At 45.9% G+C, this 25367-nt stretch overlaps 12 protein-coding genes and 1 non-coding gene across 13 annotated transcripts; 4 read left to right on the forward strand and 9 right to left on the reverse strand.

Annotated features, from left to right (window-relative positions):
- Window positions 1-357: 357 nt before the first annotated feature.
- On the reverse strand, window positions 358-440 carry C8R40DRAFT_t59. The gene has a single exon. It is a non-coding gene; the product is annotated as a tRNA-Asp (tRNA).
- Window positions 358-2941, reverse strand: C8R40DRAFT_788805 (FAD binding domain-containing protein). Its single transcript, XM_046236217.1, has 7 exons — window positions 2800-2941; window positions 2615-2734; window positions 2388-2558; window positions 2000-2323; window positions 1568-1857; window positions 1441-1496; window positions 358-1391 (listed from the first exon to the last, which is right to left on the reverse strand). Exons 1-7 carry the CDS (start codon window positions 2842-2844, stop codon window positions 487-489), a joined length of 1911 nt encoding a protein of 636 aa, XP_046089853.1. The 5' UTR covers window positions 2845-2941; the 3' UTR covers window positions 358-486.
- Window positions 2942-3219: 278 nt separating this feature from the next.
- C8R40DRAFT_1159181 (Aldo/keto reductase) lies at window positions 3220-4649 on the reverse strand (the record flags this gene model as incomplete). Its single annotated transcript, XM_046229844.1, has 9 exons — window positions 3220-3392; window positions 3447-3499; window positions 3569-3694; window positions 3760-3854; window positions 3903-3987; window positions 4046-4155; window positions 4231-4361; window positions 4444-4552; window positions 4611-4649. 9 exons carry the CDS (start codon window positions 4647-4649, stop codon window positions 3220-3222), a joined length of 921 nt encoding a protein of 306 aa, XP_046089854.1.
- Window positions 4650-5050: 401 nt separating this feature from the next.
- On the reverse strand, window positions 5051-7880 carry C8R40DRAFT_1038025 (sphingomyelin phosphodiesterase; the record flags this gene model as incomplete). Its single annotated transcript, XM_046223722.1, has 17 exons — window positions 5051-5179; window positions 5236-5483; window positions 5534-5566; window positions 5626-5700; window positions 5753-5774; window positions 5836-5907; window positions 5966-6040; window positions 6091-6214; window positions 6265-6294; window positions 6353-6391; window positions 6452-6534; window positions 6596-6689; window positions 6797-6895; window positions 7018-7193; window positions 7250-7276; window positions 7330-7602; window positions 7659-7880. 17 exons carry the CDS (start codon window positions 7878-7880, stop codon window positions 5051-5053), a joined length of 1821 nt encoding a protein of 606 aa, XP_046089855.1.
- Window positions 7881-8674: 794 nt separating this feature from the next.
- C8R40DRAFT_788621 (uncharacterized protein) lies at window positions 8675-9889 on the reverse strand. The gene is made up of 4 exons (XM_046236216.1): window positions 9806-9889; window positions 9177-9737; window positions 9053-9125; window positions 8675-8981 (listed from the first exon to the last, which is right to left on the reverse strand). Exons 2-4 carry the CDS (start codon window positions 9506-9508, stop codon window positions 8805-8807), a joined length of 582 nt encoding a protein of 193 aa, XP_046089856.1. The 5' UTR covers window positions 9509-9737; window positions 9806-9889; the 3' UTR covers window positions 8675-8804.
- Window positions 9842-11171, reverse strand: C8R40DRAFT_789549 (uncharacterized protein). Its single transcript, XM_046236219.1, has 3 exons — window positions 10601-11171; window positions 10459-10531; window positions 9842-10404 (listed from the first exon to the last, which is right to left on the reverse strand). Exons 1-3 carry the CDS (start codon window positions 10846-10848, stop codon window positions 10216-10218), a joined length of 510 nt encoding a protein of 169 aa, XP_046089857.1. The 5' UTR covers window positions 10849-11171; the 3' UTR covers window positions 9842-10215.
- C8R40DRAFT_1091132 (FMN-linked oxidoreductase) lies at window positions 11132-12661 on the forward strand. The gene is made up of 5 exons (XM_046227500.1): window positions 11132-11523; window positions 11582-11677; window positions 11735-12062; window positions 12124-12258; window positions 12313-12661. The coding sequence occupies exons 1-5, from the start codon at window positions 11247-11249 to the stop codon at window positions 12512-12514; spliced, it is 1038 nt and encodes a 345-aa protein (XP_046089858.1). The 5' UTR covers window positions 11132-11246; the 3' UTR covers window positions 12515-12661.
- Window positions 12662-13175: 514 nt separating this feature from the next.
- On the reverse strand, window positions 13176-14398 carry C8R40DRAFT_1219746 (RlpA-like double-psi beta-barrel-protein domain-containing protein-containing protein; the record flags this gene model as incomplete). The annotated part of the gene is made up of 4 exons (XM_046233253.1): window positions 13849-14398; window positions 13743-13788; window positions 13576-13692; window positions 13176-13508 (listed from the first exon to the last, which is right to left on the reverse strand). Exons 1-4 carry the CDS (start codon window positions 13983-13985, stop codon window positions 13176-13178), a joined length of 633 nt encoding a protein of 210 aa, XP_046089859.1. The 5' UTR covers window positions 13986-14398.
- On the reverse strand, window positions 14336-16370 carry C8R40DRAFT_788416 (uncharacterized protein). Its single transcript, XM_046236215.1, has 5 exons — window positions 15725-16370; window positions 15598-15667; window positions 14888-15543; window positions 14590-14827; window positions 14336-14533 (listed from the first exon to the last, which is right to left on the reverse strand). The coding sequence occupies exons 1-5, from the start codon at window positions 16259-16261 to the stop codon at window positions 14421-14423; spliced, it is 1614 nt and encodes a 537-aa protein (XP_046089860.1). The 5' UTR covers window positions 16262-16370; the 3' UTR covers window positions 14336-14420.
- A 2682-nt stretch (window positions 16371-19052) lies between these two features.
- On the forward strand, window positions 19053-19674 carry C8R40DRAFT_1038323 (uncharacterized protein; the record flags this gene model as incomplete). The annotated part of the gene is made up of 3 exons (XM_046223747.1): window positions 19053-19140; window positions 19264-19423; window positions 19482-19674. Coding segments are annotated over 3 exons (441 nt in total), but the record flags the coding sequence as incomplete, so codon positions are not given.
- Window positions 19675-20225: 551 nt separating this feature from the next.
- Window positions 20226-21843, forward strand: C8R40DRAFT_1167496 (uncharacterized protein; the record flags this gene model as incomplete). Its single annotated transcript, XM_046231021.1, has 3 exons — window positions 20226-20238; window positions 20295-20463; window positions 20517-21843. The coding sequence occupies 3 exons, from the start codon at window positions 20226-20228 to the stop codon at window positions 21841-21843; spliced, it is 1509 nt and encodes a 502-aa protein (XP_046089862.1).
- A 223-nt stretch (window positions 21844-22066) lies between these two features.
- C8R40DRAFT_1091149 (snare protein TLG1/Syntaxin) lies at window positions 22067-23202 on the forward strand. Its single transcript, XM_046227501.1, has 6 exons — window positions 22067-22276; window positions 22341-22399; window positions 22449-22545; window positions 22606-22770; window positions 22830-22936; window positions 22993-23202. Exons 1-6 carry the CDS (start codon window positions 22136-22138, stop codon window positions 23162-23164), a joined length of 741 nt encoding a protein of 246 aa, XP_046089863.1. The 5' UTR covers window positions 22067-22135; the 3' UTR covers window positions 23165-23202.
- A 585-nt stretch (window positions 23203-23787) lies between these two features.
- C8R40DRAFT_1067155 (uncharacterized protein) lies at window positions 23788-25298 on the reverse strand (the record flags this gene model as incomplete). Its single annotated transcript, XM_046225864.1, has 7 exons — window positions 23788-23867; window positions 24073-24190; window positions 24226-24259; window positions 24405-24703; window positions 24875-25056; window positions 25127-25193; window positions 25224-25298. The coding sequence occupies 7 exons, from the start codon at window positions 25296-25298 to the stop codon at window positions 23788-23790; spliced, it is 855 nt and encodes a 284-aa protein (XP_046089864.1).
- Between the last annotated feature and the right edge of the window lie 69 nt (window positions 25299-25367).

Below are 25367 nucleotides of genomic sequence, written 5' to 3' on the forward strand. Positions count from 1 at the left end.
AAAGTGAATGACCAAAAGGAGAGATATGACTAAAAACTGATGACAAGGGATGGCTAATTTTGAAAAAACTGGGTCTACTAAACCCTTCAACCTCTGAAGAGGTAGCGGAAATAACGACTTTTTGGACTGATAATGTTCTGGCAACACAAAAGTCCACTTTCTGAAATCATATTAGTGGGGAATGTTCATCTATTGAGTTAATTCATTGTGCCTATGTAGTCTGATTGCTTTCTAGTTGTGATATAAGTCATTCCGAAGCATAAGAAAATTTGAGTGTATAAAGGAGCCATAGATGACTGTATAGATCTCTCGAAGAGAAAAAGATATACTCCACTCCCCCCTTAGAACAGGAGAAAACTCCCTGGCTGGGAGTCGAACCCAGCTTTCGCGCGCACAAAGCTGATGACAGGCGCGTGTACTAACCGATATACTACCAGGGATATATTAAGAGTTCCAAAACATAGATGTTTCATGTTAATAGATCTGTTATGTAAACACTTTCCGTCGATACCTGTCCACTCCTGCCACATCTTTCACGATGGCGCCTACGTGCCCATCAGGTCTGATAACAATCACTATCCCCCCGGTGTCTTGACTCACAGCACCTTCAGAAGCTACAACGGCATTAGAGTCAACACCGCGCAAATACGACCCATACGCATGACCCTTCGTATCCAGGACTTCCACAACATCTCCTTCCTGTTTACCATCGATCAGAACCCGCTCGGTCGATCCCTGCGGATGAATCACGACAATCCTCATGGTGCCATTTGGGTAATTGGCCAATGCTCGAGAGAACTCTTGAATAGCCAGCGGGGACTTAAAAAACACTAAAGCGGTGTGTTTCGTCGTATCAAAAATCTCAAACAAGCTCGTTATTCCATCCGAAGAGTTTTCATGCAGAATCTTCAAATCAGGTGCCTCGGGAGCGCGGTCCCCTCCCCTGACCGGTTCCTCTGGGGACATCTTGTATGGGTCCAATACCTCCGCGGGAGGCGCCACTTCGTCAAGTACAATCGAGCTCCCTCGGTAGTTGATGCCAAACATACGCAACTCGAAGCCGCGAACGATGTTGTTGATCCCACTAGGTTGTTTCTTGTCAGGGGAATTCGTGGAGGTAGTTGTGGTGCTGATGGTGGTTTGGGCAGAATTAACCTCGATGTTGACAGTTTTATCCTCGTTCACTCCAAAGGCCTGCCTAAGCAACCTCGTTGTGACATTCAACATTGCTTTCACCACCCTCATTCTCTCTTCTGTGTATGATGCCATTAGTTTGTTCGAGGTCGACTTCCCCTTATGAACAAGGGAAAGCTTCCAACAAAGGTTGAATGCATCTTGAACACCGGAGTTAAGACCTTGTCCGCCAGTGGGAGAGTGGACGTGGGCCGCATCTGTGTGAGAGTTCAGCAAGAGGAAGAGGTAGAACGAAGATATGCAAACCTCCGGCGATCCACACTTTCCCTTTTCCGAAACTGTCAACCATTCGAATATTGGGTCTAACAGTAGACAATCATCGAAAATTAGAGGATGGATGGTACCAAGTCATGTCAAGAAAAGAAGTACTCACCGCCAAACTCCTATCCCAATAAGATCTCCAAATACCAAGTCCTTCCTTCCGCTCAGCTCATGAATCATATCTACTAACATATCCCTTCTTCCTTTGGTGTTTCCATCGCCCACGACCCCATTCAATTTGAAATTTTCAGTCGTGTACTCCACATCCTGGCTAGCAATCATGACCTGAACTCTTGTATCGCTTTTGGGTTGAGAAGGGGTGGAATGTTGAGCTGAGAATGCTGACATATAGGGACGAATCAGAAGTGATTTTTCGGCAAGGGCGCCCCATGCCTTGATATGCTGTTTATTAAGTCAGTTTAAAGATTTCCTCCGACCACAAACAAGGAAACGCGAAACTGTGCAGTGGGTCACGAGCGCAGAGTCAAGAACACAAAGCTACGTATCCCATTGAAGTTTCCGAGCTTAGGGAACGTCCACTCACATCGTCACCCCATCCATTCAGCAGATGAATATCAGCCAGTAACATTCCTCCTGCTTTCTTGATTGATTGTCCCAAGAAAGAACAACCCAAATGTTTACGAACTACGCTGTGGGCTCCATCTGCACCTATGAGCCAGTCAAATTTGGTCGTTTCGGTTTCGGTTTTGTGAGTTAAACTTTTGAGAAGAGTTGCCTCGACAGTGTCGGATCCTTGTTCGTACGAAATGAGCTCCGTGCCAAACTCGACTTGACAACCATAGTCTCTCAAAAGACAGGCACGGAAGATAGCTTCGTGATCCACTTGGGCGATGATACGGGTGCTGAGCTAATGTTGAATTTTGAGGGGAGAAATAAGATTACTGGAAGCAATTGAAAAGTTGGTTACTCACATAAGGTTTATCGACCTTCTCCTCCACCTTCTTCTTGGATTCATCCCAAAGAATGACCGGAGGCTCGCCATTATCTGGAGACGTATATTGATGGATGGATTGATGCGGACCAGAACCTGCCAGGATATCGTCGAGGACTCCAAGGAATTTATAGAGCTCGAGCGTGCGCGGCTGTTACATAGTCAGATTAGCAGTCAGCCATCGCAAGATGATAGATCAGCACTCACTTGAATACCTGGGCCTCGACAGCCAGTCCTAGGCTTAGTTTCCTTCGCGATGACCCGTACAGAGAGACCGTCGCGAAGGAGGAGGAGCGCAGAAACAAGTCCAACCGGACCGGCACCGACCTGTGTTTAACCCCCATTGATGATTGAGAAGGAAGACGACGAAATGGACGGGACGATGAACTCACGATCAAGACGTTCACGCGTTCCGCACTTGTAATCTTTGAGACCATATCGATTATACGAGGATGCGCAGTAGAGTTTGTCTGATAAAAACAACTCTTGAGATTTGCAAGCCATCCTGAGTCTTATATAGCAGTTAGACAACAAGGCAAGCAAGGAGTCCGGAGTTCTGACAGACATTCAACCTGCATTCAGCCGTGAATAGTACGAATGGAATATTACCTAATCATGAGTCTCTTCATTCAGCCGTGAACGAACCGAATCTATCCATTGCCGATTCCCTGCAAGCTGCAAACAATGACAATGAGGGAAAGGGTGTACATGTATTTGTCCGAAATTTGGAACCTGCATGAAGAGTATAACACAGCTAATTAGATAGATACAATACAGGCTTAAGTGAAGGCGCATAGTACCACCACTGGCATTTAGTAACATACACGTCCCCATCCAGACAATCCATACACCAAGAATGTCATTACAATCATAGCTCCCAGCGCCTTTTCCTTCGTGTTTATAGCCAATCTAGTTGTAATACCAGACGGAGGCCCCTTAGCACCTGCAGCGTCGATATCAGCAACTTCCTCCTTGGTCAAAGCAGCTGCTTTGAGGATTAGAAGAGGGTGTCGACGAATGGAATACAATATAAACTAACGCAAATCCGACACAGCAAGGTATTCTTCCATATGTGCTTTGGTGGTAGAGGTTCTGAAATTGAGAACGTCCGAAGATACGAGAATTTAGCAAATACGTGGAACCAGTATTTGAGAAACGTACGTGACGATAACCGCACCCTTCGCTTTGACCCACAAAAATACCACCTGAGTCGGTGTGGCACCAATTCTTTGAGCGGCAGCTTTGAGAGGCACGTCAACGGGCCCGCCAGGGTATGTAGTTATCGGTCTGCAATAAGCAACAACAATGAAGATAGAGGAAAGACGGTGTATGAATGGTGAAAGAAAACGTACGAGAGACTACTGTAAGCTTCCACTACAATTTTATGTTTGGCACATACATCCATGACGGGTTTCATTTTGTAGTAATTGTATGGATGTAACTCGATCTAGAAAGTGTGATATGGATGAGCTGGTAGAGAGTACACTGGATCTACCTGGTTCACTGCAGGCTTCACTTCGGAGTGTTTGATAAGGTCCTCGAGTTGCTGCACATCGACAACATTGCTGATGCCAATGCTCCTACAGCAACGAGCCAACAGGATAAACATCGTGCATGATAACAAAATCATCACCGTACTTGGCCAACCCGTCTTGTTGTACTTTCTCAAAATCTTTCCATGCTTTGACAATATCTGGAATGAATAGAGGTTGGTGAATGAGATATAGGTCCAAATATTGTAGTCCGAGCTAGTGAGTTTGAGGTTCGAGGAGGGCGAGAAGAATACGTCAGTTGTTTTATGTACAACGTATTAGGAAACTTACATTCGCCAAACTCTCTTTGACGCTCTTCTGAATCGGCACATCTCGAGGATACTTGGTCGTGATGAACAGCTCTGAACGCGCCAGCCCACTTTCTTTTATAGCTTTCCCAACGTATTTCTCGGTTTGATAAACTGAGTATGCAGCAAAGCAATGAGCAATTCAATCTTGGACAAGAGGATATTGAAGGTGGATAGGACGAGAAGAGATACACACATGCAGCAGTATCAATATGCGAGAACCCCAGTTCGATAGCCTGCTCGATGTACTGTGTAATATCGTGGTACTTCATCTTGGAGCCTGTGCCATACGCAATGGCTGGGATCTTGTAATAGCTTCAATTAAATGGCTATAGCCTTAGGCTACAACTCCGGAATCATTACCTTGTTTCCATCGTTCAACAGGATAGGTTCAAGAGGCATTTCCCCAAAATCGAGAGGCGGAGATGTACAGAGACGTAGAGAATGAGGTACAAGTCTGGCGCCTTACATTGGCTCAATGTTGCCATAAGAACTAAACCTGGAAAGGGGGGAGAAGCTCGATCGGGCCGAAAGATACGCTGATTAACGACCCTCAATCTAATCTTAAGGTCGGGACAGGCGGTGGGTCAGACTTATCGTACGAGGGAAATCGTTTGAGGAGGATCAAAGGGACTCAAGAAGCTTTTCGCCGAAACGGACTGGCTACAGATCACTGGAATGGCGTCGTCGATCGAGGAGTAGTAATAGGATAGTATTTCGACGTATGTGATCGATGTAGCTTACAGCCAAAAGCTGAAGATCTTTGGACTGCGTCGAATGGCTGTATACATCAAGAATGAGGTTCAGGTTCTCGAATTACGGATTTCGTCAAAGATTTCTCTGATACCGATACCCTCACAATCTGATGCTTCTCTTTGTAAACCTCGAACATCCCTCTTCCTAATCATGCCAAATACCCCTTCATCTATATCCTGTAATAGCGATAAATTGATCAGCACATCTATTTACATAGATAGTTTGTGCATACACAGTTATTCTGAGAACGAAATGCTCTCTGATCACAGATTGTCGTGTTTTTGCAGTTATCGGTGTCGTCACAGGGTACGACATCTCCGCCTCGACTGAGGAAGGTGTTGAACAGCTGAAATGCCGTATCGTTGGCTGCGAATACCTCAGTAAGGTTATGCCAGAATGCTGGTGTGAGTTCCGATGTGGCTGGGAGCCCGACGAGAGGGCCGTAAGTTTCTCGTGCATCGTAGTAGAGCGTCCAAGTAGCTTGTGATAGTTAGTTGGATTCAATCCATTGGCAACAGGGAAGTATTTACGATCTGTTTGGAAAGAAGGATCCGACATGTTTGCTGCAAGAAATGTGAGTAAAACACTCCACGCAGACGGACTGCAAGATCTATCTACATACCAAAGATGACGCGGATATTCATGATACCCAGAGTATCAGGATCAACATCATACACCTTGAATGCAGGATTTCCGCCTGAAAGTTCATGTGGATTCAAACAAAATTCCCATCAAGTCGGGAGACCTACTGGTGGGAGTGAGCGCAGGACACTGTAGTATCAAGGAACGGATTAGCAGGAACGATGATAAATGACAGAATATAAGTTCGTACTATGAGACCCACGCCAACTGCGTTTGCTGCCGTTTGGTTGCTGTAATCCGAGTATGCAATTTCGAACTGATCCTAAAAAGAATGATAACCGCAACGTTCGCGAGATTAGATTCCCAAGATTTAGACTCACTTTGTGACTGTGGCCGAAGAACTGTCCTACAATTATATCTTTGTATCTTTGCAAAATTTGGTCATAATAGTTCGACTGTCATTTATCCATGAGGTATCTGGGAAACCAGTTGCATGCCTACTGACCTGATCTTCGATAATATCGGCCTTCCCAAGAGGTATATGGCCAATGACCCAAACCTTCTGACCAGCATTTTCTGCTGCTTGGAGTTGCTCAACCATGAAAGAGAATATTCCATTAGGGTCCGGCCTTTGGAAGAAGTATGTTAGCATAGCACATCTTGATCTCAAGATCCCTACTGGAAAATATCACTGTCATAAACCCAGAGACTGAATTTTGACCCTGATACTCAGTATCTTTCATTTCTTGATGAAGAACAATGCGTACTTTTGCCTATACCAGTATTGAGTGTTCACGGACAGGATACTACACCAATGTAGGTCAGCCACACGAGAGCATGTGTTGCTGGACTTTCAAATCACATACACTAGGTTCATACCGGGCACAGTGGCTGCATAACTGCCCGAGATGTGGTCGACTTGTTGACTAGCCGCGTTACCAATCCAATGCTTTCCGGACAGTGATATCAGCGGTCGATAAGATCTCATGAGTATGGTATGCCCATCTCACCTCCCAACCTGCGCTTTGAGTATCAAAAACCCACTGAACATCAAGAGTGGTGTCAGTAGTGTTTCGAGGAAACGAGTTCACTGGTGTGGAGTCGCTTCGAACCAATCTTTAAGCACACGTGTAAACATGAGAAAGACGGCTTACTGATTTCCTGCAAACAAGAATTACTTTACACGTCGAAAATCGCAAGCAGAATACTACACACCAATGGCAGGGAATATCGGGGCGGTGATTTTTGATAACATCTCCGCATTGAAGTCAATGAGATCGGATGTTACTTCGCTGGAACGAGTATACACACTGAACAGCAGAGAATGCAAGAAGAGAAGCGGGAACTTACTCTTGAGTGGTCAACCAAATGGCGCCTAGGTGTAGGGAGTATGACTGATCAGTCAATCAAAAAGGCGGCGAGAAGCAAATACTTACCTTCAACGACATCTCCAGTAAAAATAACAAATTGAGCATCGAAGCTATTTACAGCCTCGAGCATCGAGTCTGCCAAAGATACTGGCGAATCGCACTTCGAGTTCCCGAAAGGCAACGCAGGATCTGTGACCGGCTCCCCCGCCTCGTCTGCAAAATCCCTGCAACAAATGTTCTGCAAATCCCGATCAATGGCTGAAATTTGCATCTGTAAGAATATAGACAAGATACCTTGGTGCAATCCGCCTCAGAGCCGACCTGCATTTTTTTAAGATCTCTAATCAAGGATAGTAATGCTGCTTGCAACGCACCGTGTATTCCCTATCAATATGAACATCACTTATGTGAACGACCTGAAAAGGTGTCTTGCGCACTGTTGGCATGCTCGGTGGAGTGACTGCCGTTGCAGACGGAGAGGGGAGGGGCACCGTGAATGGATTAGGTGTTTTCGAAGCACAAAAACCAAAAAGGGCGTCACAGAGACGATTAGCAGTCTGTCCACTAACGTCGATGCTGCGAAGATCATGGGCAATAATTGGTCCTAGCCTTGACATTAGTCCACTACAGACATCAGGATCTTCCAGCTTGTAGTAGAAAGGGGTCAGGGATAGTATTTGAGAAAAGAAGGGATTGACTTTACTTGAGCAACATCACAGACAGTGATGAACGTGTCCGAAAATGGGTCATTTCCTAGATGAGCGAGGGCTTGAAGTGGAATCAGTGCAACAAGGCAAGTCGCGCAGTCGACGATGCTTTCAAAGATACTCAATATCTGAGACACATTCTGTCCAACGACACGACCTGAAAAGATCGATAGTATTGTTGTCAGACTCCAAAGCGAATACCGCCGGTTGAAAAGCATATTTGAGCCAGGAATATCGAGATGTTCTTGGTATCTTATATCACCTTCATGCACAGACTCTCAGGCCCCATATGATAGAGCACCACATTGTACGCAAGAATCGGAAGGGAACAGGGGATTTTTGTGCCTTGAGACGTTGTGCACCACCACCTCAAGTGAATATCAGGTGAGCATATCAATTGATGGAATAAGTTCTTCCCTATTCTCAAGGCAATTACTATTCATAAGTTTCGAGACGGAACCGCATTCTCACCTGCTTAGTGTATATATAGCAAAGGATTATGGATACCATAAATTGCTCATTGACCGCATGGTACCCAGAGCAAACGTTTGACTGGGGGATTTACTATGTATGATACCATTGATAGAGCCCTCGTTCACAGATATAAAGAGGCTAGGTCAATTATTTAGAATCTGTGACCGAGTATGACCACTCGTAACGAGCGATGAATTGAGTGAATAACTCGGCAGGGTATGGTGTACCCTTCGTTCTTTTCTGATTGACTGTCGATGCAACGTGCTTATGCTTGTTTATGCAGATTTAGACAAGTGACAGAGGATGGACCGATACACCTGAAAAAGCTCGTTCCATAAACAAGACAGGTACTAATCGGCACTCAAAGATACCTATCAGCGATGCCTATTATCAGCGATGCTTATTTTGAGTCGACCTGATCTCTACGACGCTCTGAGTCCCTATTTCGTGGCAGGGCTAAGGAATGGTTTAGTATTATCTTCGAATTAGGCAAGGTGCAAATAATCATCCGTGGGGTTAAAAAGCTTGTTCGAGCGCTTACTTAGCGCCTACTACGTTGTTTTCTTTTCACAAGCTTGTCACAAGGATTTCGAGAGGGGTGGCAGGCTCACAAGATTCTGGATGGAAAACAAATTATGTAGAGGTTCGAAATGAGAGTTTTCGGCAAATTAATCGAGCCCGACATGGTCCCTATGCCTCTCATTGTCTTTTTTCTTTTTATACTGGCGCATGTAGAACAGTGTCACCATCACTTCATCCGCTATGTGCAACGCTTGTGGGTAGATGGATATATTCCTCCTGTCATATCGAGCAACCAGAGTATGTGTTCCATCCTGTGTGAGTAGCTGTGACAGTGTAAGGGCACGCAATTCAGTGGTTCATATTTTCAGGAACAATGCTGGATTAGAGAGCATACCTCCCACACTTCGTGACTATGGAATTTCCATTTGTACGCCCGTCCATCCGAAGCAATGAATTCCTTAGACTCACTTACATTGCAGAATTTAGATGATTAGATTTGGAGATGGGATTTAACTCACCTAAAGTGGCTCGATTCGCGAGCTCGCTGTGGGAGAAAGCTTCTACCTCTGATCTCCACGATGTTATCATGAAAGCCGTGGAACTCTATGAAGCCAATAGGTTCCCGGTAAGGTCCCTTGAATATCGTGCTGCGCTCGTGGTGGAGCTGTAATATCTTGGAAGGAGTCTCGATGATATATGCAATGAGGTTGTCGGATCGATGAAGAATGGTATTGTCTTTTGTGCTGTGTTCGGTCGCGTAGAAGTCGGTCATGATTTGAGCAACAGAAAACAACGAAAAACAACGGAGTGGAGTCAAGAATACCTGTGTAGTACTTATATCTCTGAGCATTTCAGGAAGTATGGGTAATTATTCAACCTGATCGATAGGATATCGGTACCTGTCGCTCATTAAGTTGTTTTGGTGCCCCGTCGCAAAGCGACGCAGGCCATATGTACACCAGATTCGGTGCTATTCGGTGTCGGTTAATCCTGTTTATGTCATTCCATTGTGCACAGGTCTATGTACATGATCTTGGTAGCTCCAGATAGATGGTCTCCTGCGGACTAAGTTGTTCGTTCTATGGATAAAACAGTATAGCAAGTTAAAGAAATGTGGTCAGAGGTGGTTACATAGATAGATACGTACTCTCGACAACATCTGAACATTGTCGGTGTTCCTGGAAACCTTCCCAGTATAGGCCTTTACTCTCCTGCGGCGAACAGGAAACAAGGTATTCTACCTTGAGACAGACTTTTGATATTTATTCAGCATTGCGTGCAGCACTCCTGTGACTGGTCATCTGAATCATTTCTGGGGCATGTCGGAATGACTAGAGTTAAGAGGGAGGGAAGAAGGGTATAAGAGGGGGGTGGTGGATAATGCTAGGAGAGACTCAAATCGAAAGGGAACAATTTACATAAAGCTTCCGGTGTTACGCTTGAAGTTGTAGAGCATCGTTTTCAGTCGAGCACGAATGGATCGACAGAATTAATTGCAAGATGAAGGAGGCTCTGAAGCTAAAGCTGGTATGTAACATGTTGTAAATGTGTGAATCATCAACTATTGAGTCCTGCAATAATTCCGTTGTTGACTATTGCCTCATCATCTTCTTTCTTTTTATATTGGCGCATGTAGAACAGTGTCACGATCACTTCGTCTGCTATGTGCAACGCCTGTGGGTAGATAGAAATGGCTTTCCGGTCGTATCGAGCAACGAGAGTATGCGATCCATCTTGTGTAAGTAGCTGTAACGGCGTAAGACGTGTCATTGAATAAACACTAAGCATCGAGAAGCGTACCTCCCACACTCCATGACTATGGTGTTTCCACTTGTACGCCAGCCCATCTGAGGCAATGAACTCTTTGGAATCACTTTTCGAGAACACGGTCATAAGCATTCAGAGACTCAGAGGTGAGTGTGCGGGGTGTGGTCTGACTGACCTAAAGTGGCTTGTCTCGTGCGCTCGATGCGGGAGAAAGCTTCTACCTCTGATTTCGACGATATCATCATGAAATTCATGAAATTCTATGAAGCCGATGGGTTCCCGGTAAGGTCCCTTGTAAATTGTGCTTCGTTCGTGATGTAAAATTCTAGAAGGAGTCTCGACGATATACGCAATGAGGTTGTCTCGTCGATGGAGGATGGTGTTGTTCTTTGTGCTGTCTTCTGTCGTGTAGAGGTCGGCCATTATTCTCCAACTGTCGAGCAATGGATTCGTATTCCGGGTTGTCGAAGGATTTGAAGACCAGCTGGTTGATGGAGCGCGGTTTTGTAATTCAACAGAATTTCCGGAGTTACCAGATCGGTCGATGGACTGTCAGCGAACCGCCTCTTCATTGGAGTCTTCAACTTCAATGGGCGCATGTTTTCGGTCACCGATGTATTGAGTGTATTGAGCAAGTATTGAGTACACGACAATTGCAGTGAAACGAAGTATGTAGGAGCCGCTGCACGTGCTGCGGTGCCCAGATAGCGCCCATTTACTCAGACTGCACCGACATACTAGATAGCGTGAATAGAAGCATAGAATCCATAGATGTTGCATCTGGGAGGCTAGCTCTGACCCCAAATCAGCACAGCACTGTCATGTCTCCAGATCTTTCATTCATTGCAGCTCCTATGGTCAATCAATCAGACTTTCCATTTCGCCGTATCGCTGCCCGATACGGTGCAACAACTGTTTACACACAAATGCTATCACCAGAACGACTAATCCACGACCAAGAATATCTCGAATCCCATCGCAGGGACTTGCAATATCGCGTCGAAGAGTCAGTCTCTACAGTGGTACAACTCTGTGGTAATAATGCAGAGGAGATCGTCGAAGCAGGCAGGAAGATTCAAGACCTTTGCGATGCAATCGGTGCGCTTCTATCATTCTCTTGTTTTCGTCCGCCGTAACATTTCATGAAAGGAAGTAGATCTGAACTTGGGCTGTCCTCAAGAAGTAGCCAGAGATGAGCATTTCGGAGCATACTTGTTAGGACAAAAAGACTGGCCCATCGTTGAGAATATCGGTAAGTCGTTTCCAAGTTGTTTTCATATATCACTGTTTTTTAAGCTGTCGAATACAGTATCTTGCATGGCTCAGTCGTTCATGGTTCCCGTTTCGACAAAGATCAGACTTTGCCAACCATCCACTAAAACTGTCGAGTTTGCGGAACGACTTCAGGCATCAGGATCTTCTTGGATCACACTGCATGCGCGTACGGTATCATCACGCCGCCGTAGACAAGGAGCTGCAGACCTGTCCGAGGTCAAGAAACTAAAGGAATCCGAGAGGCTCACCATTCCCGTTGTCAGCAACGGTAACGTTCGGGTATTTGATGATCTCGCAAAGAACCTCGATTACACTGGCGCTGACGGTTTGATGGTTGGAGAAACACTTTTGGGTAATCCTTGGTGAGCACTTGTGACCGCGTGAAGGTTGGCCTGGTTTAATTATAAAACAACTATTGTGTAGCCTATTTTCGAATGATGCTCTTCCTGATCCTGTGGATATCTCTCTCGAATACTTGGATATCTGCCGTCTATACCCGGGAGTAGCAACTTTGAAAACTATTCAAACCCATATCCGCCATTTCATAGATTTCCAATGGTAAATCTTTCTCTGTAATTCTACTTACGACGTTTGAGGAATATGTTTGTTCAGTACACGCCGGCCTTGGTTCAAGAAACTACGTGTCGCGTTGAATGCATGTACAGACTTGGATGATATCGAGCATCTGTTACGGGTCAAGGTCCCACGATGGCGAGACATGACTATGAAATCCGCTAAAGAGGGTTCGGAAGATGAACGGGATGGTATCGATATGGAAGATTCTGGCGTATTGTGGCCTCTTCCCCCAAATTAGAGTCCCCAATCTATTTGTTTTCATCTTGCCTGATTTTCGTTAAAAATTTCATACGTGATGAAGATCCTTGTTTCTGTATCAGTAGCACGGCAGTAATTACAAATTTTACTCCAATAAAGCCACTTCCCTCATCTGGCACATGCGGACGACATCGTTCTCATCTCTTGGGGACACCGGGCCCGGAACTTTCGAAACCTGGTGTCACGCAGTTGTGCCCTCCTGGTAAGCGCTGGAAAATGGTTATGCACTTTAGTCGACTTCCAGATGTCCTTCCCCATCGCAACATCTTCGCTTTCTATTATACTGAATGCGCAATTACGGCCTCATATTATGTCAAACTTATCCTGTTCAACTGGTCTCACTTCCTCAACACTGGGTTTGATCATATCTTGGATGATGTATTGGAGACTGATATGATAGTGATGACATGGATAATGTACAATACTCCCTCCATTCTCACTGTAGTCTACCATCCCATGCAGGGATGAGCACTCGCTGCAGAGAGATGGATAGGCCCGGCTGTTTCCTTGGAGGACCCATCCGAGACGGAGCCACGTATCTATCTATCTATCTTTCGTGTCAGGTAACTTCACCATTGGCGCGCAGCGCCCTCGGATTTCTATCCCCGGTCGAGAGAAGGTTTCACTGGTACTGTAAGAATTCAATCTGATGACCAGTCATCATTCGAACCAGAACCCGAGTCCGAGTTTGAGCCATCGTCCGAGCCATTATCCGAGTCCGAGCCATTGTCCGTGTCATCGCCCGAGCTACTGTTATCAGTGCTGCTACTGCCATCGCTGTCAACGTATTCCCAGGTGACTGAAAAGGGAGCAACCGGTGAGCTATAATTTTGACAATAGGCACAAGACGACAACATACTAGGTACTTCACCTTCATCAATGGTCGCGATCTGAGTGAAAGCACCTTGGGACAGGTCGATAGAGTTCTCATTATTGCATGTAGGGCAGTCATCAGCAACTTGCACTGTCACAGTCTACAGAAAATCAGGTTACAGTGCGTGAGCTTGTGGAATCGGGCAAGTTAGACAGATTGGAATGAACCTTCTGGTTTAAGATGTTCGTGATCTTGACATACTTTCCACAGAGCGGAGATACGTCGCCGGAATCACCATAACGAGTTTGGTCCATTGCTGCGATGAAATCCGAATCCGAGTGTACCTATGAAGATGTAAATGCCTATTCCCACAGGAGGGGATCAATGGCGTTACCGTTCCACATGCCCCCGCAACTCCGTTTTGCAAAAAGTACGTCGCACTTGAGTGTGAAAGAAAAGGTTAAGCATTGGCATACTCAAGAGTGAAAATTTTTGCTAACTTTCCACCAGTAAAGACTTCACGAGCCTGAATGGACCTGAAAGTGTTCCGCAAGTGGCCAGGAATGGGCGCAGATCGTACGCTGACGCAAATCAAAAAGAAAGCGAGGAACGATGAGACAAATAACACTTTGAACATGATTGCAAGCGAGATTCGAGGCGGATAAAACGTGAAGGAACCGTGGACGAGGGGAGGGGTGTCTTCGACCGGCGAAGCTGAGGATTCCTGAATATCATTGGCATCTCTCTCCTCTTATATATGTGTTTTTCTAACCCCGCGCGTCGCATATATATCGCATCAATCGATGATACGAGACCTGACAGTTTCTGACCCAGCTCCGAGCTTCCAAATGCCGCCCATCATTTTGAATCCCTGTTTCGAATTTCTGATGGTGGTACCCGGCTTGCTAAACTCCCTTCAATGCTCCAGAATGCCCAGTGCTATGTACTTAGACAGACCCGGCTGTTCCGATTTCCCTTCTCTTCTCTACCGTAGATTCAGACAGTATACATATCTCGAAGACTCATGAATAAATAACTCGTGAAGGAATGGGTAAATACTATCTATCCTTGATTATGATCCCTCTCCTCGTACACACACATTTTCCATTACTGAGGGGTGGACGTGAGACGTTACTGCCGGGAAAAGCAATACAGAACGTCCCGTAACCGAAACTAAGAACAAATCTGCAATAAATCTATTGAAATCTACATATATATTATCCGACTGAAATCAAACACACCATTTTCGAATGTTGCCTGAACATACATTTTCAAGACAGACGAGCGGGATGAATGGTAGAAGCAATTCACAGTCAGATAAGCGGGTATTGCTGAGTGGAGTAGCAGATCATGGCAGATTTGTTCCCTCACCACTCGTTCTATCTCATCATAATTACAAACCTCTCGTGTATCCACAAAGGTCAGAGTCAACGCCTCGAGTTTTGGAAGGTATCTGCCAATTAGCTTGATAAATCCCGCCTGAAAGTAAAGCTATCTATCAGTAGTTTCAAGGAAAGCGCATCACAGACTGATGTATACCTCTAAAGATTCGGTGTTGACATTGCATGCCAGCATGATGAGGTTTGTGCATGCCTTGAAGATACGCTCGTAAGTGATGATGGGAAGCGCGAAATCCAGCCACCTAGAAGACCGATCACGCTTCATCCGGCTCCTGCCATCGAACTCCAGAGCCTCGAGATTTTCGCCTCGATTTTCCAAGCACTCGATAAGTCGTTCTTCGATGTCTGTTTGTAGAAATTCGCCGTGATTGAAATGAAGGGTATAAAATCTACCAGCTCGCATGTCCGCACACAGCGTCAAATAGTCGTTCAAAAGTCCTCTATAGCCAGCAAGCTTGGGGAGATCGTCTGAGCTCAACGGTCCTTTGATCAAACTGTAGCCACTGTCGACGGTGGACATGTCACAATGAAGATAAACGAGCAGGGAGTGCCGCCGGAGGAAAGGAGCAATATCAAGATCTTCGACTGCATCGAGGAGGCCCCAATGGATTCTGATTGTGAATGAAGAGAGCTTGGGGAAGTAAATTTCGCTTAATGTCTTATTCAGAGTAGAGACGATAACTTCGTCGGCCTCATCGTCTGGGGGCCCGGGTACCGCGAAGTCCAGCACCTGTAAGTTGAAGGCAGAATAGTGTATTTGATGAAGAATCGTTGAACTGTGGTGTGCGGAAAGTGCTGGACCATAATGAGTTCGTTCAATACATATGTTTGAAACTCAGCAATACACACGGGTTTCTCCAGTGGCGTCGTCGCCGACAAAGAAGACTAGGTGTTGAAGGCAGGGTTTGAGCATTTTTTCCTGAGTGATAAGTTAACGCTCAAGTGCTTACAAGGCACAGTCAATCAGAATACTTACCAGAATGCCACACCATTCGTCAACACATTCTTTCGAATCGGGTGGAGGCAAGCACTTGATGGAAATCATCTCGAATGAGAATGGAGTAAAGTCAATGTCTTTGAAGAGTTGCAAAAAGGTAGCAGAGCAATTGATCGCCAGAGTCGTTAATGCTGGGGTCTTTCTATCTCTGCCCATTCGGGCATGTTCGATAATATTCGAAAATGCTTGCCGGAAAGCCTCTTCGAAGAGCAATGATTTCGTCCAATCATTACGTTCCGGAAGTCCGAAGTCAAGTTCAAGGTGTTTTACGAACGCCGCAGGGTGGGGAGCTTTGGCGATCTGCCCGCGATTGTCCTTGGACAATGCTAGAGTATTCAAGGCATCAGGATGAGAAACTTCTTCATAGAGGATTGTATTGATAAGAATGAACGCATGTCGGTTTAATTCCGCGAAGTTCTTGAGACTGGCAGGATCACCAAGGAGTTGTACTCCAATGAGCAACCAAATTTCGGGAGGAAGGTTAAGGAGACCCGGTCTTCCGCATACTGAGAGCATGTTATTGGCGATGGAGGTTGAGCTTTGGTCGGGGAATAAACTGAGAGTGATATGGTTGTATTTGGGAACTTAAACGCTTGAGGTGGGTGGCCAATTTAAGCCTAAATAAGAGCGCTGACCAGAAACTATTGTCCTGTAAACGTCCAAGAATTGTCATTATTACCAGTTGCCATACTTTGAAAGCAAAGTAACATTCTCCTTAGGAGCGTGACTATACCAATGATGAAACCGAGGAAAAGGTGCCTCATACGAGTACAAACCCACATATTAAGAGAATCTGTTCAACCTGAACATGAATTAGGCAGTGAAATTTCACTAGAAGTTGAACGACACAAACTTACAACGGTCTTTTAGGGTCTTTTCAATGTTCGCGGCGGTCTTTACCAGACGTAACACGCCAAAAGCTTAAGCTCGGACCAGGTTCCTTGTGTGAAGAGATAGAGAGACCAGGCACAACGATAACATTTGAAACTGTATTGTGTTTGCAGACCTGCCTCAATGTAGGATGCATAGAATCGATTGAAGGAACGTTATAACAGCAAAAGAGCCTGAGAAAACTTTGTTCGCGCAGTGGGGCGCTAAATTTCATTTAGTACGAGTGTTCGCGCTTGACTTCCATCTTCAATCAACGATCCATGTCGCGGTATAGTGCCTCGAATCATATACCTTCCAGAGCACATTTGACGCCTCAGATACATAATGGTCAAACCTTTCTTGTCCCACAAGCAACCGGAACAGTGGCTCAACCGTCCAGTTACTATCCCCCTCCTCAACCCAACACTACTGATTTATTGGCGCATAGAATTATGGATGCGATCGCTCCAATACTCAATGCTCACCAGGCGGGCACAATGTCGCGCCTGGAAAATTTTGAACAGGCTATTCGTGGTGTTCTGGAGCCGTTGGAGAACAATGTAAAAAATGTGGAGAAGAGCCAGGCCTCAATCCAGAAGACTATCTTTGAAAGTAGCAATGCTCTTCAGGAGACTCTCATCGCTCAAACTAAATCATTGAAGAACATTATCAGTCGTGTTCATGTTTTGGAACTCGTTATTGGAAAAGGCGACGAGACGAGCTCAATTGCAGATAAAGTTGATGCGATTAATTATTCAATGGGAGAGTTTCTTGAGCGAGCTCTGGATCCATACGCACCTATCGGTTAGCCTTATGGAACTCTTTGAGCCCACCTTATCTTTGATCACATCTTCATCATCAGAACCCATTCAGAAACATGATGTAGGAACGAGCCCTGTGAGGGAAACAAGGCCTTTGACTCCGTCAGAACCGACATTCTCAAGGTCTTCCATTGACTCATTGCCGGTGCATGCTGCCCGCAAGGACAAAACACTGGAGTCAAAATGCAGTGGTTCTTCCTCCCAGCAAGGTAGACACAGTATTGTCATGGTGTTATCAATGTCCTCTTCTCATTTGGACGTCTAGTCAGACACGAAAGGGGCGTAAGCCCTATCAAACCCGCAAACCCAAGTGAGCCTGTCATAAACTCGTAGCTTTCCTCTTTGTTCTAATCTACGCCGTTGGTCGACTTAGCTCGTGTATATCATGACAATGCCACTAGTCCCATCGCGATTCCAGCATGCCTTCGGCGCCCCAATACATTAGAAACCAGAGATACAGATATGAATGTATACACCGAAGCATCGTCGCAGTCTCCTCAATCGTCAACCACTTCATTTCCATTGACCGCTGTTGATTGGAGTATGTGTAGCAAGTGCATTTCTCCTCGCTCTAATCATCATTCTCTGATATATTCTGTAGCTCCTGGAGATCCCAACCCTGTCGCGGCTGCTCAGGCAGATTTCTTTACACCTGATCTCTCTCCTGAAGGACGAAGGGGTTATAGCAGTCTCTCAAACTGGGATAGTACCCACCCCAATGAATCTCTTGCCGAAATACCATCGCCTCGCGGTTCACACGTCCCATCTTCTCGAACTCCTTCGCCTATCCCACCCCGTGATGCGCCGTTCCCCACACCACCCAATGACAATCCCCCATCGACTCCTGCTGTTTCCAGTACGATGAAAGACAACTTAACAAATCGGGACATTGCGTTGCTCGCCGAAAGTCCGCCTACCGCAACCAGAACAGCCAAAATTCACACCGATGGCTCGCCCTCTCCTTCTGTTCTCGACGAAGCCTTCGTCCTTCAAATGGTCAATTCCCCTGGCTCTTCGATGCATGACACAAAGTCGTCTAAATCTATGGCATTGGATATAGACCAAGAAACTAATGAAGGACAAGTCCACCCTTCAGCAGTTTCAAGTCAATATACGCATAATACAATATCGTTACCAGTGGTGTCAGCATCATTTTCCGCTACTCTCGACGACGAGCTTTCAGATTTGACGAGTATTAGTGATTCCAACTCTGACCGCGCAGGCGGCGAAGTTGAAAATACCGAAAGGCCGAGAAAGCGCCCTAGATTAAGTAGGCAAGCAAGCGTGGCATCAAGGTTCCAACCGAAGCAGGAAAAACCTTCTCCTAGCAAACGCGGCCGGCAACTGAAAGCGCCTACGAGTGTAGGGCCGAGAAGTGCTAGTGTCCCTAAAATAAAGCAAAAACCAGGGAGGAAGAGAAAGTCAATGGCTGTGGTTATTTGGCCGAACAGATTGCTCAATGAAGCGGGCAGCTGCGGTACTGTGAGTCGTTTTACCATGAAAATTAAGCGTCGTAACAATTTAATCTTGTGTACAGGTCATCCAATGTGATATGTACTTACAAACTCTTGTTTTGGAGTTCATTTTCCATACTGATCGTCGTATACAGCTGTCAGCGCTGGTATCATTGTGGATGTGTGGGATTCGCTGCAGAAGATCCAACCTTGGACAATCTAGACGTGTTCAAATGTCCACTTTGTATCAGTGGAAGGTGAGTCACATCTATTGTGCGAAATTGAACGTCCACTTAAGTGTAAATGTTTATCTAGACCAGGTCGGTAGATTCAATGCGATGTGATTGACCAGAGCTCATCGTCCACTTTTTAGTGAACCCCTCTGCCGTCAATGAACAAGAGAAATGTTCCCGTCCGGACTGCACAGAGAAAGCCGGGGAAAACATATTTTTTGTAGAGCGTATCATCGGACGAAGGATTAAAGCTGAAGGAAGCTTCGGAAGGAAACGTCTTTGGCTTGTGAAATGGCTCAAGTATATCAATCGCATTTATTGAGTCTTTTTGACAATGAGTGACTTTTGTCTCGTCTAGTTATCCTGTCTATCGGGCTACTTGGGAAGAAGACGACTCAATCGGGGGAAACCAGAAGCTCATCGAAAATTTCGTCGAGGATCTCAGGGCGGAAGGCATCGAGGACGATTTGGCGAGCATTCTTTTGCTGCAAGAAGCATCCAATGGAGGATGGAACGCTGATGAGCCGGAAGTGGTTCCGCTACTTACATGATTGCTTTGCATTGGTATGGCCTTTTTGATCATGTTCTGTCTTCGAACCTGAATTCGCTTTCTTCCTTGATCATGAAGTATACAGAAGAGAGTTTTACAATATATATCGAGCTAATTTGCATAGACTAAATACTTGTGTATATATCAGCCAGTAATCAGCTTGCTATCGCCAGATCGACCTTACTTACATCCATTAATGTATACTAGGAAGTTTGTTTCTTGTTGAATATTTTATGCGCTGCTCATAATTTATTTCGAGTTTTGTGTTGCGCTCGTGAAATGTTTACAAGTTCACGAAATGATATTCATCTACTGTATGTCCCAAGAGGACTAAGGCTACATGTAACCCCGCTGAACCAGAGGACACCAGACGCTGAGACGGGTGCCCTGGTTGTGTCCAGGTTATGTCTTGAGCGTCTAATGCACAGTTGCGTCAGGTTGCGTGCTTTGCTTTATCAGTGTCTCTTCTTTACTCAGACTGCCATGCTCCGATTCGAATTCGTGACTGGTGGCAAGCCAGACCTGCTCTAGATCTACTTCATCCATCTTACAATGGAACTCCCAGGTCAGTACCCTGAACCCCGATTTTATTTTGCAATACACCGTCTGATACCTTTGCAGATGTTCAGATTGAAGACATCGCAGTCTCTGCTCCTAAAAAATTGTGCATAATTGGAGCTGGACCCGCGGGATTAGCAGCATTGAAGGTTATTCTGGATACTCCTCAATACAAAAGCGAACGATGGATTCCTGTGGCCTACGAGGCCAGAGACCAAGTAGGTGGAGTCTGGTAAGTAGTACTACCCCCTTTTTATACTTCATTGATCTGATAGAGGCGGATAGGCTCCCTGCATTGCCTACGGCAGATGACCCACCAGTTACCCCGCTGTATGATTCGCTCACCACTAATCTCCCGCACCCTGTAATGGCATACACAAGCTTCCCATTTCCCCCGGGAACCCCCGTGTTTCCTCGAGCACATGTCGTGGAAACTTACCTAGAATCGTATGCGAAGAGATTCAACTTAATACCTCATATTCAGCTTGCTACCTCGGTGGACGCAGTAGAACGCTTATTGGATGGCCAAGATCAATGGAAAGTCAAACTTTCCACCGGTCAAATCGAGGTTTTTGACTTCCTAGTCGTGTGTAATGGTCATTATCGTGTACCACGCTACCCAGATATTCCTAGTCTCGCAAGTTGGCGGGCCTCGAAAAAAGCTATGCACTCTGCTTGGTATCGCCATCCGATACAAGACTATGGAAATATTGTGCTTGTCATCGGTGCTGGACCCAGTGGGCTTGATATATCATCTGAAATGGCTGAAAATGGTACTACCGTTATACATTCAGTTCGTGGAAGTTCGAGCGAAGATCTTGGTAATATCAAACGTCGTGGCTCAGTCGTTGAATTCAAGAACAACGGTGCGGTGCTATTCGAAGATGGAACGATTGAGCAAGGCATCACCTTCTGTATCATAGCTACAGGATACGAGATTGCCTTTCCTTTCCTTCCTGACCCCAGCATCATTCGGAATACGTTACCACCCCCCATTCCTCCCATTCCAAAATCACTTTACAACTCAACTTTCCACTTGTTTCCGTTGGCGAAACACATCTTTCCACTGAGTTACCAGCACCCAACTATCGCTTTCTTGGGGCTTCTAATCCGGGTAGCGCCGTTCCCGCTCCTGGAGGCTCAGGCTAGGGCTACGGTCCATGTCTTTGCAAACCCGTCCACGTTGGATTTTACTCGGGAAGCAGTGGATATCATGGCACGCTCTGCTAGCCTTTCCTCCGTATTAGGGTCTGAAGATCCTTTGGAAATTGCTCAATCCTGGCATCGATTCGAAGACCACGAACAATTTGATTATCGAGATGACTTGTACGAATTTGCTGATGCTTCGACCCAGGAAGGTACAAGCGGCATCGAAGGAAGGATTGTCGTCCCAGATTGGGAGAAGAAGATGTATGATGCCAAAGGAGTATTGCGGCAGTTCTGGGTTTCATTGGAAAAAAAGGGATTGGCAGAAGAATGGGTGAGAGGAGTAGGTAGGAATGGCCTGCACGAATGGGTAGAGCTTTTGGAGAGAATGTTGAGAGAAGCAACGAAAGACACTGGGGAAAGTGCCAAAGGAGAGACCATAGAGGCTGATCAGTCGAAACTTTAAACGAAGGGACACTGCGTGTCAAGTAAGCTGTAGTATCACGTCAACCTAAGCTTGAACCCCAGTAGAACTTGGGAGAAATACATTGCGCTTCATGTAGATACTGGTACCGAAGATAATGATAATTTGGTATTATGAATGATGGCCGCAAATGGAAGGATAGATACAGCTTTGACCTTGGGAAGGGCGGTGTCAAGCACGGGCCGCAGTTGTTCTCACAGTCAGTGTGTCAACTGGTATAACTCTTGAACCGTCTGCGCAAACACATTGTGAATCATATCTCATCCTCTTGACGATGGCCACCGACCCATATCACGCTGTACAACAAGAGATACAATCCTCGTTGCAGACCGCAGGCCAACTCCGCGCATCCTATGTGCGAATAAAGAATATGGCTAGAGATGATAGTGAGGAGCTAGGTTGGGCGAGAAGTGAGGTATTCATTACTTCCTTCCATATGTCCAAGCTCGTAATTGCTAACTCTATGTCCTGACTCTTAGCTCAAAGCGACGCTTGCCGCGCTTGAGGCAGATCTTGAAGACCTGGAGGATAGTGTCAAGTATGTTGTAACTCATTTCGCAGACGGATGGTGTTCATCATTGCTCTAGAATAGTGGAATCTACTGGTCCTCGAATGTTTGGTCTGGAAGAATCAGAGGTTCAGGAACGTAGACGGTATGTTGCCTATGTGCGGAAGGAAGTTGAGGTGCGATCTCTTTTTATCACGAAATTGACATTACTGACAATACATTTCTCGCAAGTCCAGAACATGAGAGCTGAATTGAATACAGAACACTCTACAAGCTCCCGTAACCTTCCATCTTACAGCTCATCTAGTCAATCACATAGTGGTCAAAACACTCCTCGAATAGAATTTGGGCGAGACCAGGACGATGATCACCAAGAAGCATGGGCAAGGGAGGAGCAACAGGTAGTTTCCAACATCCTTGGACTCGTCTGTTTAATATGAATTGTTGTTCGGGGTTGTAGTTCATGATACAAGAGCAAGACCGCACAATAGAATCTATAGCGGGCACGCTTAGCACTCTTGCCCAACAGGCAGGACTCATAGGACAAGAGATTGGAGAGCATAATGAGTGAGTCGACCACTTCCAGTATAAGCTGAGCTTCCACTCATTAGCTATCCTTATAGGATGCTCGACGATTTGGAAACCGGCGTGGATCGAACAGACAGCAAACTCAACGATGCGATGCGGAAGCTGCGCAAGTTCGCTCGGGATTCTGAGGAGCGTGGCAGTGGGTGGTGCGTAGTGATACTGGTTGTTGTGTTGATGATATTACTTCTAGTTGCTATCTTGATTTGAGTGTGTTGGTTGGATGTTTAACTTACACTGCGGGGATGAGCCGATTTTCTCGCGACCGAAAGGTTGATTTTATAGTGAGGTTTGGTACAAAATTATTCGGCTTACCGAGCGCCGAAAATTCTGAATATTCTTTCCTAAAGCCAGTGCATGTTATGGGCCCGATATAGTGCAGTTTATATGCAAAACCTACCATTAATATCCATAATCTTATTTTTACAAAATGCAAGCCGATTTTTCAATCTTTTCGGGGGCCGTTTATCCAAAATTATTCCATTGAAAGCTGTTGAAGGAAATACAAAGAAAATTGAGAGCTTAGTATAGATAGTGGCCCAATATTCTACCAGGAATAATTCAGAATTTTCACATATAAACAGCCTCGCGCAAAGCATGCGCTTTTTCAAAATAAGCTCGCCCAGCTTATGGTGACCCGATGTCGGGACGTCGGGACGTCGCCGACATCGATATATCAGGACGTCCGGATGTCGTTGGCGTCGGGATGTCGGGACGGGTGACGTAGATGATGTCGGGATACGTGACTTCAACAATGATTACTTCGGGATTTTATTTGCACAACTACTATATCTACAGTAGCAGCAAGGAAGTTGATGATTTGAGGGCTTGAATCAACAATCTTCAATGGGCCTTGAGATCTCCAGTAGTTCTTGATTGTTTGCGGGCAATTCGAGAGCTTTACGCATAATCACTGTCAGTGAGATGACAATTGTATATATAAGAAAGACATATCTCGTGAACCACAAATCAATGACTTTTGCTCAAATTTGGAAGACACGTCTGCTGGCTATGCCGTGTAGAGTATATATGAGTGTACATAGTGAATATTTATAACTATCGAAGTCTGCAAAGAGTCGTAAGTTAACGAATCCGAGAGCATTCAAGAATGAACGTACCTTTATGAAGATCCAGCGCGCACAAGCACTGGCCGAATCTTCCTTCGCCAAATGCGTCTCCGTTTTCCAAGGAAGATGAATTTCTCGATGTGACGCCTACCACCTTATCGTAGAAACTCTGAGATAATGTTAAAGTAAGGAAGAAATACATACATTGTGTGCACTGGATGCGAGGTCTTTTGAAGCACTTCAACTCCAGTAGAATGTGAGCTAGAGATTCTTAAGAGAGGATGAGCATGTTCAGATGAGAGTGCTCAAAAGATTACCGGATCTCCTCCTTCTCGGAACGCGCAAAGGCGGCAGCCAAACTCTGTCAGGGCATGGGCACTGACGATCCCATTCGGCTTTCCGCCGATTGTAGCTGTTGGTCATCCCGATTTTCCAACGATGACCGTATTCGACGAAGGCGTAAAGAAATCCTGGCCCATCTGCTAACGATACGCTGCGTGATCTTCGTGAAGCGTACAGGGCACGCAGTTGTGTAGCGGATCGCGATCGTTGGCTGGTCATGTATTTTGAGGAGCGTTGAACAGAAAAGCCGAGCGACGCTAGTGGCAGTGTTGGTAAATGAGGCAGCTAATTTGGAGGCCAGATGTAGGATCTGAAGAGCGACGGAGGATCCAACAAGAGGCTGGAGAGAAAGAAGCGTGACGGGAAGACAGGGGAAGGGAAAAGGGCGCGGGAGCGATGGACAGAGACAGAGGCGCTGAAAGAGCGGATACTGATGACGCGCTCTCAGCATCAGTCACCCCCAAGGTAAGCTTCATCTGCGGTGGTGGCTCAGGGCCACGAGCCTGCTCACGCAGCTTTCGTCGGGAAAGGACTTCTCACTGCCGCTGTATCCGTAAGTGTCTTCGCTAGTCCTAGTGAAAAACAGGTCAGGCGAGCGGTCGGATTGGTTCATCCGCAAACTTCGAGCTCGGGCAGCACTGAAGAAGGAGCGGGAACGTTGATCATTATCGAGAACTGGCAGGATACGTTGAACTTTGGACAGGCCAAAGAAGCGTCATACTCATATCCGATCTATGTCAACCAACTCGGTTCGTTGCCTCACCGTCGCTGACGATGTTGCTGTCCCTCGTTCTCGTATCACTCTTGTTGGACGACTCGGGCTTGCAGACCTAGGGCCGACTGTGAATTCAGAAAATTACTCTGTGACGGGAAAGAGAGCCCGACAAATCTTCCGCCAAAGGACAGAATGAAAGCTGTATGCCCCAAGCAGGCATTGATCAAGGGGTCCAGTTCTCGCACTCAATTCATAGGGACAAGGAAAGAGGCTACATGACATTCGGAGG

The sequence above is a fragment of the Lentinula edodes genome (genome assembly GCF_021015755.1).
Source record: "Lentinula edodes strain Le(Bin) 0899 ss11 chromosome Unknown C8R40scaffold_6, whole genome shotgun sequence".
Taxonomy (NCBI): Eukaryota; Fungi; Basidiomycota; class Agaricomycetes; order Agaricales; family Omphalotaceae; genus Lentinula; species Lentinula edodes.

Excerpts from the sequence above, each read along its gene's own strand:
- C8R40DRAFT_1091132 (XM_046227500.1), top strand. The coding sequence starts at position 11,247 with ATGTCTCCAGATCTTTCATTCATTGCAGCTCCTATGGTCAATCAATCA. Across the intron at positions 11,524-11,581 it reads AGACCTTTGCGATGCAATCG|ATCTGAACTTGGGCTGTCCT; the intron begins GTGCGCTTCTAT and ends GAAAGGAAGTAG. Across the intron at positions 12,063-12,123 it reads ACACTTTTGGGTAATCCTTG|CCTATTTTCGAATGATGCTC; the intron begins GTGAGCACTTGT and ends ACTATTGTGTAG.
- C8R40DRAFT_1091149 (XM_046227501.1), top strand. The coding sequence starts at position 22,136 with ATGGCCACCGACCCATATCACGCTGTACAACAAGAGATACAATCCTCG. Across the intron at positions 22,546-22,605 it reads ATGTGCGGAAGGAAGTTGAG|AACATGAGAGCTGAATTGAA; the intron begins GTGCGATCTCTT and ends TCGCAAGTCCAG. Across the intron at positions 22,937-22,992 it reads GAGATTGGAGAGCATAATGA|GATGCTCGACGATTTGGAAA; the intron begins GTGAGTCGACCA and ends CTATCCTTATAG.
- C8R40DRAFT_788416 (XM_046236215.1), bottom strand. The coding sequence starts at position 16,261 with ATGCTCTCAGTATGCGGAAGACCGGGTCTCCTTAACCTTCCTCCCGAA. Across the intron at positions 15,668-15,724 it reads ACGAATGGTGTGGCATTCTG|GAAAAAATGCTCAAACCCTG; the intron begins GTAAGTATTCTG and ends CTTATCACTCAG. Across the intron at positions 14,828-14,887 it reads TCAACACCGAATCTTTAGAG|GCGGGATTTATCAAGCTAAT; the intron begins GTATACATCAGT and ends CTTTACTTTCAG.
- C8R40DRAFT_788805 (XM_046236217.1), bottom strand. The coding sequence starts at position 2,844 with ATGGTCTCAAAGATTACAAGTGCGGAACGCGTGAACGTCTTGATC. Across the intron at positions 2,559-2,614 it reads GTCGAGGCCCAGGTATTCAA|CCGCGCACGCTCGAGCTCTA; the intron begins GTGAGTGCTGAT and ends ACTATGTAACAG. Across the intron at positions 1,497-1,567 it reads ATTGGGATAGGAGTTTGGCG|ACCCAATATTCGAATGGTTG; the intron begins GTGAGTACTTCT and ends GTCTACTGTTAG.
- C8R40DRAFT_789549 (XM_046236219.1), bottom strand. The coding sequence starts at position 10,848 with ATGGCCGACCTCTACACGACAGAAGACAGCACAAAGAACAACACCATC. Across the intron at positions 10,532-10,600 it reads CACGAGACAAGCCACTTTAG|TGATTCCAAAGAGTTCATTG; the intron begins GTCAGTCAGACC and ends GTTCTCGAAAAG. Across the intron at positions 10,405-10,458 it reads ATAGTCATGGAGTGTGGGAG|CTACTTACACAAGATGGATC; the intron begins GTACGCTTCTCG and ends ACGCCGTTACAG.
- C8R40DRAFT_788621 (XM_046236216.1), bottom strand. The coding sequence starts at position 9,508 with ATGCTCAGAGATATAAGTACTACACAGGTATTCTTGACTCCACTCCGT. Across the intron at positions 9,126-9,176 it reads CGCGAATCGAGCCACTTTAG|TGAGTCTAAGGAATTCATTG; the intron begins GTGAGTTAAATC and ends CTGCAATGTAAG. Across the intron at positions 8,982-9,052 it reads ATAGTCACGAAGTGTGGGAG|CTACTCACACAGGATGGAAC; the intron begins GTATGCTCTCTA and ends ACACTGTCACAG.